The sequence below is a fragment of the Bombina bombina genome, chromosome 1 (genome assembly GCF_027579735.1).
Source record: "Bombina bombina isolate aBomBom1 chromosome 1, aBomBom1.pri, whole genome shotgun sequence".
Lineage (NCBI taxonomy): Eukaryota > Metazoa > Chordata > Amphibia > Anura > Bombinatoridae > Bombina > Bombina bombina.
Genome location: NC_069499.1, coordinates 201,121,901 through 201,136,441, shown reverse-complemented (window position 1 = coordinate 201,136,441; position 14,541 = coordinate 201,121,901). Strand labels below are relative to the sequence as shown.

At 36.9% G+C, this 14,541-nt stretch overlaps 1 protein-coding gene across 1 annotated transcript in view; it reads right to left on the bottom strand.

Annotated features, from left to right (window-relative positions):
* The window catches only part of MIA2 (MIA SH3 domain ER export factor 2), a 598,301-nt gene extending 587,969 nt beyond the window's left edge, over positions 1-10,332 (bottom strand). Inside the window, exon 1 of the mRNA XM_053711462.1 lies at positions 10,172-10,332. Within this exon, the coding sequence (XP_053567437.1) occupies positions 10,172-10,286 (115 nt within the window). The 5' untranslated portion in view covers positions 10,287-10,332. The remainder of the gene's footprint in view (positions 1-10,171) is intronic.
* Positions 10,333-14,541: the final 4,209 nt, after the last annotated feature.

Genomic DNA, 14,541 nt, shown 5'->3' with positions numbered 1-14,541 from the left:
CAAGTTAGATACAAATTCTTTCAGAAGGGCTTCTGAAAGAATTTGTATCTAACTTGAATAAGTAGTGAATCTATATATAAGTAGTGAATCTATATATATATATATATATATATATATATATATATATATATATATATATATATATACATATACATGTGTATGAATGTATATACCGTATATATAAGTATAAACGTGTATTTATGTATTTATATATGTATATACATACATATTTACACATATAAACACATATATATATACCTTGGAGCCCATTCTACTCAAATAGCTGAAAACATGAAATATAATTTTAATATATTTTAATATTTTATAATGTTTTTTTAAAGTGTTTTTACAGAAAATATTTTACATTCCAATGATCTTCACTTTGGGAAAATGTTCTATGTATTATTAAATAGATATTTAATATATAGATGAAACTCGAAAAATTAGAATATCGTGCAAAAGTTCATTTATTTCACTAATGCAACTTAAAAAGGGAAACTAATATATGAAATAGACTAATTACATGCAAAGCAAGATAGTTCAAGCCATGATTTGTCATAATTGTGAAATAATAATTAGAAAATAAACACCTGATTTGCCACACAATATTTTAGCATGGGGAATTCTGAATGACTGAAATCAAAGCCAATGTTACAAGCATAAATGGACCAGTATAATTTGAACTCTTAAAGTGATGATAAATCCTAGTGTTTGTGAAACGCTAGGATTTACCATTGGAACAAATAAAGAGGACTTTCAGTTATGAAGTATAAAATGCTGTTAAGGCAGCCCACTGCAGAATGCTATCTGGCTGAGAGGTGACGTTTCCACCTTTTAGCCAATAGCCGTGCATGAAATCATGCTTGGCGCCGTCACTTAAAAATATATACAATTGCTTTTCATTAGAAGCCACTGTTAAAACATAACCATTAAAGGGATAATCTAGTCGAAGATGGCTGTTAGTTAGAAGGGCTCCCATCTCACATACCAGCATTTTGCTGTTTCTGAGGGCATGAAACCCCTATTTCCCCCTCTTTAACTACCTGCTTATCAACAGTGACACTCTGACTTTACCCGGTACCATCCGGTGTTCAACTTCACCTCAACTACCATCGACCTCGCAGAGGTCTAATTCCACGACGGAGGGGAAGCCTGGATGGCAGCTGCGGAAAAGAGTAAGAATAGGCGCTACATACCTGACCCTATGCCGAGTAAAAAAGGGTTCCTCTCTCAAAAACCCTACAAGTACAAAGAAGGAGATGGGAGATTATTGGCGCTAAAAGCTAAGGTCTCAGAAAATTGAAAATTGGGGCTAGTAAGTAAGAGTGACTTAATAGCTATCAGCACGGAGAGTGAGTGCTATAATAATACATAAATAAAAAATACTAGATTTCTTACTACTCAAAGTATAAAAATTCAAATTTAATTTAGCAATATTTAAAAACAGTACATAAAAAACAGTAATATAAGGCAAGCACAGAAATGTAGAGCTAATAACAAAGGAAGATAATGCTGTAAGCTGCAGTATATAATACCTAAATGTAGTTAACAGTGCCCTTTAAATTAGTTCGTAGAAAGCATACAGAAAGGAGGACAATTAAACACAAAACAGTCAATATACTTTAGCTGGATAGTTAGGAACAAATATATAATTTGGATGGCAGCTGCAACAGCCTGATGGATTATCGGCTATGTAAAGCCCTGAACGCACATCCGATTAGACTGCCTCTCGTGAGATCACTCCTAACAGCGAAATAACGGATCAGTCGGCACGATCTACGCCACTTTGAGAACACAGCTTGGCGATATTAGAAGGTATCGGTTTTTACGCACGTCATAAAGGCAGAGATTAGCCTACTGATTCACACTATTTTGGGGGCCATAACTCTCCTTCAAAGTTATATGAACATCACGCATAAAGGAAAGCTGCATAAGGGCTTGAACAAGGTCTTTATCTACCATTGATTCGACTTAAATTTACTTAACCTTCTTCCGATAAGAACCTCATTGTTAAAATAATAGCAAACAGTTTGTTCAGAGTATTCCTAAGAAGAGACTTTTACTCATTTCTAAACATTACCCCTTCTCAATACTCAAAGCACTGACGCACAACAACAAGGGACGCTGTCACACTGTATAGCAATACTCTATATTAATGCACGTAGCAGATCATAAGGAAAGGCTTGTTATATAGATCAGGGCTTTAACCCCTTCATACTGTTGTCACTTACTCGCATATAGTAAACAGGTAATGCCTTGCAAAAGGCAGAATAAGGGAGACAAGACCTTATCCTCAAATATTTGAAGCCCCATGAAACACAGATCCCCAAGTGCACAGAAGACATCATTGTTACACAAACAAATATGTTAACTTCAGCGCAAACTAAAGACTCTGACCTTAGCTCATTTGTCACTAAGAATGATATCTCGCACTTGTCATCTAAAGATATTATTAAAGTTGTGTTACATGAAATGAGAACCCTGTTTGGGGACCTTAGAAAAGATCTGGGAGCTATTGATAAAAGAGTGTCCTCCCTGGAGATAAATCAAAAGACCCTCCAAGCAGAGATTCACTCAAGTTCCTCAACTATGCAAGAGCAAGAAAGCAAGATACAAGTCCTATCTGAAAAAATGGAGGACTTGGAGAATCGATGTCGGCGAAACAATCTCAGGATAAGGGGAGTTTCTGAGACTGTCTTCCCCCTGCAATAGAGGGATACCTTCAGGCTCTCTTTAGGGTAATAAAAAACAATCCTTCAGCAGAAGAAATTCAAATTGAGAGAGCCCATAGAGCCATAAGACCAAGGCTTCCTCCCTTGGAAGAGGAACTCTTACGCTGTGCGAGAGAAAAGCACCTTATTCTGCACGTGGGAGAGGAAATTCAGCTGTTCACAGATTTATCCCCCATCACCCTGCAAAAAAGAATGGACCTTTCTGATATTACTTCCACCCTGAAAAACAACAAGGGGCAGTATAGATAGGGCTTCCCAGTCTCCTTGATAGCTACACACAATAATAAAACAGCGATCTTCAGACCAGGATCGGACCCCACATTTTTCTACAATGAACTTTCCTTGCCCTGGATCTCAGACAACAGTATATCTCTCCAAGGATCAACAGATGAAATAAATAACATGGAGGTCCCTGCAGCCAGTGTTAGTCAACCCTGAGACTATTTTTACTGGCTTTTCACTGATCTCCCTCACTAAGGGCTTACTTCTATGGTAGTGGTCTCAACAGGATGGATCAGAGACAAAAGTTGGTTGGCCCATTTTTGTATAGGACTCTGAACCCAAAAAATTGACTGGACAAAGCCCCAGTGCTCCTTAACCAGGGGAACCTGGTACTTCTGAAGACGTATCCTTTTGCAACTTTCAATAGTCACTCTATTTCAATGTTTAGAAATTGTTATATATTTTAGAACAAATGCTATCACTGTTATAAGGCTCGATTAGGGCTGTAACAAGAGGTCCCTCTCTGTTAGAGTGGGATTGGGATGAACCTCCTTTTGAAGCGCTCTCCTACTGTGCTCAGAAGGGACATTCACAAGCTTAATGTTTCAGTTAATTAGCCTGTTGCTGGTTTTATTGATTACTAACAAGGTCTGTTTGCCTTTATTTGTCTTAGGTTATTTTTCATATATTGCCATAGGTTTAGAATATATTCATATATATATTTCCACGTCACTATAACACAACATCACTACCTATACTAATCTCCTTTAGCAACTCGGACACAATAGACTATACATATAAACATTGCTTAGACCCTACAGCGAGTTCTATATCATGTCTGCATATTTCAGTTATAATGGACAGGGAACAATATCCTTGGCCTTAATCATAGCTCAACATCGGGAGCAAGTAGTTGATGATCCGTCATGTTCGATCTTAACACTGTCACAACACCTTTACAATCCGCATTTCTCAAACTAAAGCTTTTTTAGTGTTTCCCCTATTCCCCCCTCTCACTTCTTCTTCCCTCTCTCCAATACACTGTCCTCCCCTTTTCCCCTCCTCATCCCCCTTCCCACCCTCTCCTTCCCTCAGGAAAAAAAAGTAAAAGATTTCTTAAAAATAATTCTCTATGCCGGATGTAGAGATATTTCCCCTCTTGAAATTTTCTTACAAGGTATATATCTTGATAAAAACTGATTTACATAGACGCTTTGCTTGTTTAAGCTGACTATACACAAAAGTTTTTTCTAATAACTTCCTATTACTCTGTCTGCTGAGCTCTCTCTTCTATCTCTCCTCTCTCTTAATTTATTTCTCTTTTCTCTTCTCTCCCTCCACCTTTTTTTTTTTCTCCTCTACCCCTCACTTTCTAACCTCTCCAATATGCCATCTGGGATCAGTAGGTTTCAGGATCACTCCTTCTGCTTGTCATCAATAAATGCAAAGGGACTTAACAGTCCAGGTAAGAGATCCATAGTGATCAGGGAACTGAATAAGCTCAATAGCCAAATACTGATGATACAAGAGACACACTTTAGAAAGGGCAATTAACCTTGCTGGACCCCTCAGCACTATCCCTTAACCTGCTTTGCCTCGGGGCCCAACAAAAGAGGAGGGGTTGGTATACTTATACACAAATCCCTGCCACTTCAAGTCATGCACACATTTAAAGACCCAGAAGGCCGCTATGTACTGCTAATGAGTTCGCTTTTTGGCCAGCAAATCACACTCTTAAATGTATATGCTCCTAATCAAAATCAGAATAGCTTCTTTAAAAAAAACACAAACCTATTACTGGACCATGCCAGGGGCAGGGTTCTTCTGGCTGGTGACTTTAATATCTCACTTGACCCTTTGTTGGATGCCTCTAGAGGTACCACCAATGTTACCAAAACTATGATTAGAGCAGTGAAAAATTCTCACTACATGACGTATGGAGAAACTTGCACCATAATAAGAGGGACTATACCTTCTACTCTTCCCCCCATAACTGTTACACACGGATAGACTACATATTCTCAGATTCGAATGGCCTTTCCCTCATCAATCACTGTGAGATAGGCAATATAACATGGTCGGATCACGCCCCTATCACATGCTCCATCACTTGGCCAGATCTCCCAATTATATCTAGGACATGGAAATTAGATGACACATTGCTTGACAACCCATTAATTCTAGAGGATGTGGAAAGAAACCTAGTAGAATACTTCGCTCTCAATGAGAATACCACCTCCTCATCCTTGGTAGAATGGGAGGCACATAAATCCGTAATACGGGGTCTTTTAATCAAACATAGAGCGACACTTACTAAACAATCCAGGGAACTACATACTAATTTATTATCAAAGATTAGCACACTCGAAACTCAACATAAAAACTATCTAAGTAATGACAGTCTTAAACAGAGCCTTACAAAAGCAAGATCAGAACTTAAACATTTCTTAGTCGAGGCTCATCAGCGCAAGGCTTTATATCTTAAACAGTACTACTATGAGGGGGGCAATAAACCCGGTAAAATTTTGGCAAGAGGCCTCTGTAGAAAACAGCTTTCAGCATACACTCACTCCCTAAAAACAAAGGATGGGCGAACTATTCATGATAGTAAACTTATAGCCTCCACTTTTCGAGAATATTATGAATCACTTTATAATATAAATAGTTCTGACACTTCCCTCCAACTACAAGGCACACCAATCAATCTCAAAGAAAATACAGGTGCCTATTTTCGTAATCTCAATCTCCTCTCTTTAAATGAAGAAGCAAAGACATATCTGGAATCCCCCATCACAGTAGAAGAAATACATCAGGCCATTAGGGATGTCCCCTCTGGCAAGAGCCCCGGACCAGATGGCTTCTCATCCAGATATTATAAAAAATTTAAGGATATCCTATCTCCTCCTCTTCTTAAAATCTTTAATAGCTTAAGAGACAACCCCTCCCTGTCCAGATCACTCTTGGAGGCCCATATCACTGTCATCCCCTAAGCCAGGCAAATCAGCTACGAGTCCGGGGGGAATTTCTAATAAGCAATGACATGAAATTACTAGCTAAGATTCTTGCCAACAGACTAAATAAGTATTTGCCAAGTCTTATAGCTAAAGATCAGGTGGGTTTTACTCCCGGACGGGAGGCCCGAGATAACACCATTAAAATTCTACAGTTAATTAATCACGCTAAGGTTACAGATACTCCCATGGTCCTTTTTGCAACCGACGCAGAAAAGGCTTTTGATAGGGTTGGATGGTCCTTCTTGAGTAGGGCAATGGTCGAGATGGGGATTCCAGAACCTTTTCTAAACATGTATATGGCCCTATATTCCTTTGCAAATGCTAGAATAAGAATAAATGGTATACTTTCTGACCACTTCACTATTAGTAACGGTACCAGAAAGGGTTGTCCCCTACCTCCATTGCTTTTTGCCATTTCCATGGAAGTACTGGCGCAAAAAAATAGAAATAATAATAGAATAAAGGGCAAAAAGCACTTTTTTTGCCCTTTATTCTATTATTAGAAAGGCAGTACATTTATACTATATCACAGCAGGCATATTATCAGAATGGGATAAAATTTTGACTTCTACCACACATATTTCCACCATTCCTGCACAGCTCTCCCTACCCATTGAGCATGCAGACCTCCCCTACCACCACCTGGGCTTCAATATAACACAAACTTACAACCTCAAAACAGGTTCCATCCAGTTTGCCATCGAAAATGGCTTATTTAAAACGCAAGCTGCCCTAGCAGAATCTCATGGGGAGATTTTCTACTCATGGCTTCACTACCACCAATTGTTACACTTTATCTCTTACCACAAACAAAAAAAAGAATTAGGGAGAGAAACTACAGCTTTTGAGAAAATATGCACTCTACTAACACCTCCATCACACCTTATCTCCAAACTTTACAAAATGTTAAATAACCCAAATACAAATACATCAAACCTCCTGTCCTACATACATTCTTGGAACAGGGAGCTTGGACAGGACCTTGATGCAGAGATATGGCTCAAAGCCTTTAATTTAACTACAAAATATTCTGTCTCGGCAGTGGTGCAGGAAATTCACTTAAAATTTTCTTGCAGATGGTACTTAACACCCTCCCACCTCCACAAGATATTCCCCTCACTCAATAGCACGTGTTGGAGAGGTTGTGGAGAGGAGGGCACTCTTCTCCATATATGGTGGACATGTCTCTAGCTGTAGAGATTCTGGATAGATATTTTCTCAGCTATTTCTGACATAATCTCAACTCAGATCCCTCCCAGCCCGAATGTTATCTTGTTTCTTTCCTTACCTAAGCTGACAGGTCTGGGCAAACAACCACTACTATTGATTATGCTTACGGCCGCTAAAAAACTAATTCCGAAATATTGGAAAACTCAAACTGTCCCCTCAATAGATGAATGAAGATCGATGGTCTCTGATCTTCTGTCCTTAGAAAGGTACCATTATCTAAAAACACACAAATTAGAAACCCATGAACTGATGAAAGCAATCTGGTGCAAAACAATTTGAGTTCTTTGCCACATGGTCCTGGTACACTGACTAGATTGTAATTATCCCTTCCTCTTCCTCCCCCACCCACCCCTTTTTGTTTTCTTCTTCTCTCTTGCTTCTATCTCTTCTTCTTTTCTTCAGCTTCTGTGATGTTATCTTCCCTTTCTCTTTTTTGGAAGACTATTTGTACACATGTACTTACACAAAGCGTATATAAAATTTAAAAATGTTACGCCCACAGGGGAACAGGACTTAATACTGTTTACTATGCAATATAGTAATAGATGCAATTGTAATTTATAACTTATGTACAGCATACCTTGTAACGAGTACCATTGTTGTCATTCTGAATAACTCAATAAAAAGTTAAATAAAAAAATAAATAAAAAAAAAAGCACCTGGTTAGTGCTTGCTGATTGGTGGCTACATTTAGACACCAATCAGCAAGCACACCTAATAATAGATTTCCTGTCTAAAAAAAGCTGAAGAACCATTGAAATCTACATTTTCAGTGTCTGTGGGTGTTAAAGGGACATTAAACACTAAGGGTTAGATTACAAGTGGAGTGCTTAATTATCGTGCACCAGCAAAAGGGTAAACTAACCCCATTCTCATGCAAACCTGATCGCATATTCTCATTTACGCTAACCCGACATGAAAATATAAATATTTCCCATTCCAATGTTCTTCACATAGCAGAATTTGTTCTATTTATTCAAAAATATATATTTCTTATATATCTGATGATATTTTGGTACAATATATATGTATACCTATATACAGTATATATGATTATATATGGGTATATATATATACAGATCTATATGCTATGTGCAGAACATTGGAATGTGAAATATTTACACTAAATACATAGCTAAAATCTTTATTAAAAATGAACAATAAATAAATATGCGTTTACATGTTTTCAGCTACTTAACTGCAAAGGGTGCCAATGCACTTCTATATATGTATACATATGTATTTATGTGTTTATATGTGTATATATGTTTGTAAATACATAGACATATAGACATATATAGACATGTATATGTATGTATCTCTATGTTAAAGCTCTTTGCCAGCCTTTGCCACCTGAGACTTCATATCTTTGAGCACTTATAACTTTTGTGTGCAATATTTTAAAATATTTTTTATTAGATGGTGTTATTAGGAGCGTAAGTGTACTTTTTAATGTATTTTTGATGTGTTTTGTGCAACGTTTATATTTCGTGAAACAGTTAACCAGAGCTCTGAAGTCACGGTAATCATTCTAACTTAAATTGCGATTGCATTCAGCAAGCGTGTTTACTTTCAACTCGTAATACGATCAATAAGCCCTATAAACACAAACACTCACGATAAACCCCTTATCACTCGGGAGCAAATGTTTGTGCTTCACTCATAATAAAGCCGATAATTTTTCCTGTGTTAATTTATGTGTGAATGGTTCAATTATCCATTTTGCATGATTTTTTATTCACTATTTTCATTGTGCACATTTGTAATGTCTGCATCAACATACGAAAATGCGGTATACGCCCCATAGTGATACACCCTGTTTTCAGAGTTAAAAGTGGCTTTAGTTCACCAGAGAAATAGAAGTGCTGGTGAGCTTCTTAAATAATCTTGCCAGTCCAGAGACCTTTAGTTTCTACAGTGTAGCCATGATTATTTAATTTAAAAAAAACAGAATTGTTTATAAAAATTATATTTCATATTCTATTATTAAACTATATTATATTAAATTATATAATATTATATTAGATTTTGCTTTTTAATCTAATATTATTCATACATTCTACAAAAAATAATTAGCAAGGTGTAAATGTTAAAAACACAACCTCAAACCCATCAGGAATAATAATTTACATGATATATTACAAATTTACTAATTTTAGTTATTAGTGATACTTTTGAAATATTTGTGTTATGTTTTTATACAGAATGTGTGCTCTATATTCCTCCCTGATTATTTTAGCATTGATAGCTAGTAAATGATAGGATTTTGACACCGTTGGTAAAATAAATAAATCTTGATAACTCACATAATTATAAAACATAACCCATACATTAAATCTATTACTGCTGATTTAAAACCAGGTATATTGTTTCCTAATTTCTGTGTGTTTTCCCAACACAGTCATATACAACACTGCGTATCACAATAGCTGGGTACTTTGCCCTTCTGGGTGATAAAATCCCAGGCCTACCTTTTAAAGAATTATTAACTTTAAAGGAAAAAAATTCTTAAAATGTTAAAGAATAATAAAAGACAAACAGAAAAAAAAAAACAAGTTTAACATTAAAAATGTGTGTTTTTATGGAAAGGGACTCTTATTAATGAAGAAACTAATAGAATTTACTAGTTAAATTATTTATTACGATTCCCATTTTAAAACAATTCATATTTTTCTTAATTTGACATAAAACCCTGTCTGTATTTGAAAAGCAAATGGATACATTTAAATACATTAGGAAAACAATTAAAACATAAAAAGGCAAAAAATATTTATTATGTAAAATGTATTTGTTTTTTTGACGTGAGATTTTCACAGCTAATGTAATGAAATATTAGAACAAATGTACTAGTCCAATAAATTATTATATTCCAATCCATGTTAAATTGTTAACTTAATTTCTCATGATTGAATAATGCAAACTTTACATTGAAAGACAGTTACATGTAGATTTATTGAGGAAAAGAAAACTTACTTTCACATTGAGGATCGCCACACTTTTTCTTTTCCGAGAGAATCTTTTGACTCTGAATATGTGTATAAAACATTAAAAATAAAAAGACATATCTGTAAACCAATAATTCCTTCATGATGCAATAAACAGAGATTAATTAGGGTGCAAAAAGTAGCAAGATTCCAGCAAAAAATATCATCTATGGTGTATATCTTCCTAATGCCATGAACTCATTTGTTCTCTTTCAATGTGAGGTTTGCAGAGTCAGATATCTCGTCAGTATAGATTAGATTAATAATTAACAGAGCTCAGAGGTTAATAGTATCTTCACATATGTAAGGACAGGCAGACAGTTTGCTAAACCTTTCTTTGGGATAGATTCACTTTTTTTAAAGGGACATGAAATCCAAAATGTTTCATTTGTAATTAAGATAGAGCACTTAGTAACAAAACAAAACAAAAAAATACAACAACACTTTACAGTTTACTTTTATATAGATAGCTTCTCTTGGTATCTGTTGTAAAGCATACCTAGATAGGCTTAGGTGCAGCAATGCACTACTGGAAGTTAGCTGTTTGGTAGATTCACACATATGCCTTTTGTCATTGGTTTACCTTATGTGTTCATCTAGCTCCCAGTAGTACATTGCTGATTTGCAGAGGTTAAACACATAGTTATATGAAAGCAAAAGTGCAAAAAAAAAAATCTAGCACATTTTCATTTGACACTTTTATGTCCCTTTAACCACTTCAATGCACATGACGAGGCATTCTTGTCATGCACATCTACTCTGCAATGCGGATGATTATCACAGGTTCATCCTCCTGGGAGTCCCCATTCTGATCCAGGTCCTGGGGCCCCCCACACTGCAGATGGGTAAATGTGATGTCACCACCAGCACCACTCAATTCAAATGAGGGGTCACATGCCCCTGTAAGTTGCTGGTGATCGCCACAAAAATGATGAATACCTGCAGCAACATTTAAAATGCTGTTTAACCTGAGTGGATGGGGGGGGGTCTAATTTTCAGGTGATCACAATGCTGTGAGAAGGGGAGGGGGCACTTTTAGGGCCCTATTCACCCTATAAAACACATATATAAGACCAAGTTAAAAAGAGGGGAAATTATTTCCAGTGTGGGGGTCTCATATCCCTGTCATTAGTAGATCATTTAAATGCCAATCACCTACCTAATTTATTTATTCTTTGGAGTTAGTGGCACCAAAGGTGCCATTATTACCAAAAGACAGTATACAACACACAATTTACCCTCAAATGAAAGAGGATATTGCCCATAATTAAATGAATGGTCTCATGCCGCTTTCAATGGTAATCACCTGTATAATTGGTCTCTTTTACAGTCCTCTTAGCTATAAAAGGAACCCTTGTACCCCAAAATATGCTCTACAATGGAGAAAGGTGTGGTAATTATGCTGTTTCAAATGAGTGGTCCTGTGTCCACCTGCTGGCAGCTGAGTGTCCTAAAAATTACAAATATGCCCCAACTTTGGTTCTATTTTTGAGGCTTTGTTGCTATTTAAGAGGTTTGTATTACCCCTAACCATAACAATATCTTATAATACCCCATATTTGAAAGAGGTTTCAAATAAGGGGTTTAATTGAATCAAAATAATTGGGGATCTAAGAAAATATACAAATATTTGATATTTTGTGAAATTCTATATTTTTTTATATATTTTTTTTTTGCTATGCTGAATGAATTTGGGCAGGGGTAGGAAATTGAATACATTGTCAAAATGGTTTAAGTCACACCTCTAGGAAGTCATAATGTTATGTTATTTTCAAAGTATGTAATATTTGTATAGTTAGATATTTTATTTCTACTCATTTTCTGCATAAATTGCAAGATAATGAATGATTTTTAATTATTAATTTTATTTTAACCATATAATATAAAATCATAAGTTTTGCTGTTTTGGGAAGGTAAACTTATGTAAAATGTGGGTGCTTCAGTCATGCGCAGGTTATAAAAGCTTGTGCAGAAGAGATTTCTCTTTTTGTTTCCCTGACATTACTTAACCATCTCTAGATGTCTCACCATGTGCTGTAAATGTATCTGTTGTTTACGAGTCACTTGCTATTCAAGGAAGCAATACCATAAAAGTATTCACTTCTATATTTGTGTCTTTGATGTTCCTGTAACATAGTAATTTGCTAGCAATAGAACAATATTAAAATTACATTTTATGTCCATTGAAGTATCTCCAAAAAATAACTAATGACTAATAAAAACAGAATTTATACTTACTGATACATTTCTTTCTTTTGGGATGATGAAAGTCCATAACATGTGGGATATATTTCCTGCCACTAGGAGGAGGTCAAGAACCCTCACAGGAACTTTGATCCCTCCAATCTCCTGTCCCCACTCAGTTTACGTATAGCTGAGCAAAGGAGAGAGACAGAAAAGGTAGGAAAGACAGAAAGCAGGGTTAAGAGGTGTAAATAAGAACTGTCGCACATATAGAAAAAACTCTCATCATCCTGAAGGAAAGAAATGTATCAGTAAGTATAATGATGAAAGCCCATAGGTGTCCATAATATGTGGGATACAATACCCAAGCTGAGAGTCCATGTTATGGACAGGTGGGACAAAATGATGAATACTGCGGCCTGAAGGACTTTCCTGCCAAAAGCAGGTTTGGAAGAAGCACAAATAACAAAATGGTAAAATTTAGAAAAGGTATGGAATGAAGACCAAGTTGTCACCTTGCAAATCTGTTCCAAGTAGATACAGACCTGGTGGAATGAGCTGTTAATCTCTTTGGAGGCGGTTAATAATAATCTGTTGTCACGGATCAAACCTATTCCATTCTGGCCCTTTAACTTTTTACCTATGCTCACCTTGTGAGGTTATTTAAACCCTGGACACGCCCTCTCCCTTGCTTCAGTATTGTTATTTCAGTCAGGTACTAGCAGCCATACAATGCAGCCACAGGATTACTCCTTTCTCTCAAAGGAAGATTACCTGCCTAAGGGCATTGTTTCTATTTCTTGGAACCTCTCCTAACTAATCTTCAAAGCAGGATTATTATCCTTCAACTACTCCTGTTGCTTTTACTATAGCGGAATACCTCCATCTCCCTCCAGAGCCATTATTGGAATCAAACGCTGCCGCCTACAACGGACTTTCTAACCGCATTGCGGTCATAACCCGGTGCCAACAACTTACCTCTACAACCGGACTTATACAAAAGTAGTTAAACCGGAGCTCTAACCCGCCAGGAGGAATACCTCTGATCGTTGCCTCTTACACACGCCCCCAACACTGAGCGTGATCTACTCGGCAACAGCCTGTCCGCTCTGACCGCTCCTCTGCACACAGCAGAACACAGACGCTGCAGCCGCTCACCTCTCACCGCTCCTCTGCACATTGCGGGTTAAGGACATTGCAGCCTGTCACATTGTTGAGCGCTACAGAACTCCGAACAGAGTGATATCATAGCCTGCCAGTGTCACGAACTATCTCAGGTTACTTATATTCTACAGACACTCTCAATAGGAGTGATTCCTGAGCCTAAAGTTAAACTAAATCACATATTAAGATCCCACAGTCTATACCAACTCCTCATTATCCTGACTCAGAAATACTGTTCAGGTGAAAAGATTTCAATAGTAATTAATTCGCCTAACTCAAGAGATACTCTGTTAAACAATCATAGTATCTTCACTAAAGGCAAACACTATCAATTTTCCGCAGTTGTGATCCCCAAGTAGCAAGTTATTACAGAATACTGAAGCCCTAAATATGGATCCAGCGGAGCTACCCCAATTCGTCTATACACTCTCCCAGAGGGTTGATCAACTCAGTCAAGCACTCAGGGAATTACAGGTTTAGAATGTGACTCTCACTAATATAATCAGAGATTCTATCGGCAAACCACCAACAGCCTATACTCCCCCAGAACCACAAGTTTCTTTGCCCGAAAAATTCCATGGAGACAGGGCTATGTTTTCACAGTTCAAAAATTCCTGCAACTTGCTTTTCAGTTTAAAACCTAAAACCTACGCTACTGAACGCGTTAAGGTTTTAACTGTTATATCTTTTCTCAGAGGGGAACCGCGCAAGTGGGCAGATTCCTTCTTTGAGCAAGACCATCCCATCCTCCCTTCCCTGGAAGACTTTATTAAGGAAATGGCTATTCTCTATCAAGACATCAACACTCAGCTCTCAGCTGAGACAAAAATGAGATCCCTCAAACAAGGGAAAAAGCAAGTTGAAGAGTACTTAAGTGAATTCAAACAATACAGTAAAGATACAGAGTGGAGTGATGTTGCACTCAGAAACCAGTACCGCCTGGGTCTAAATGATGCTGTAAAGGATGAACTTGCTCGTACAGAGCTTCCTAAAACCTTGGAAGCTCTGATC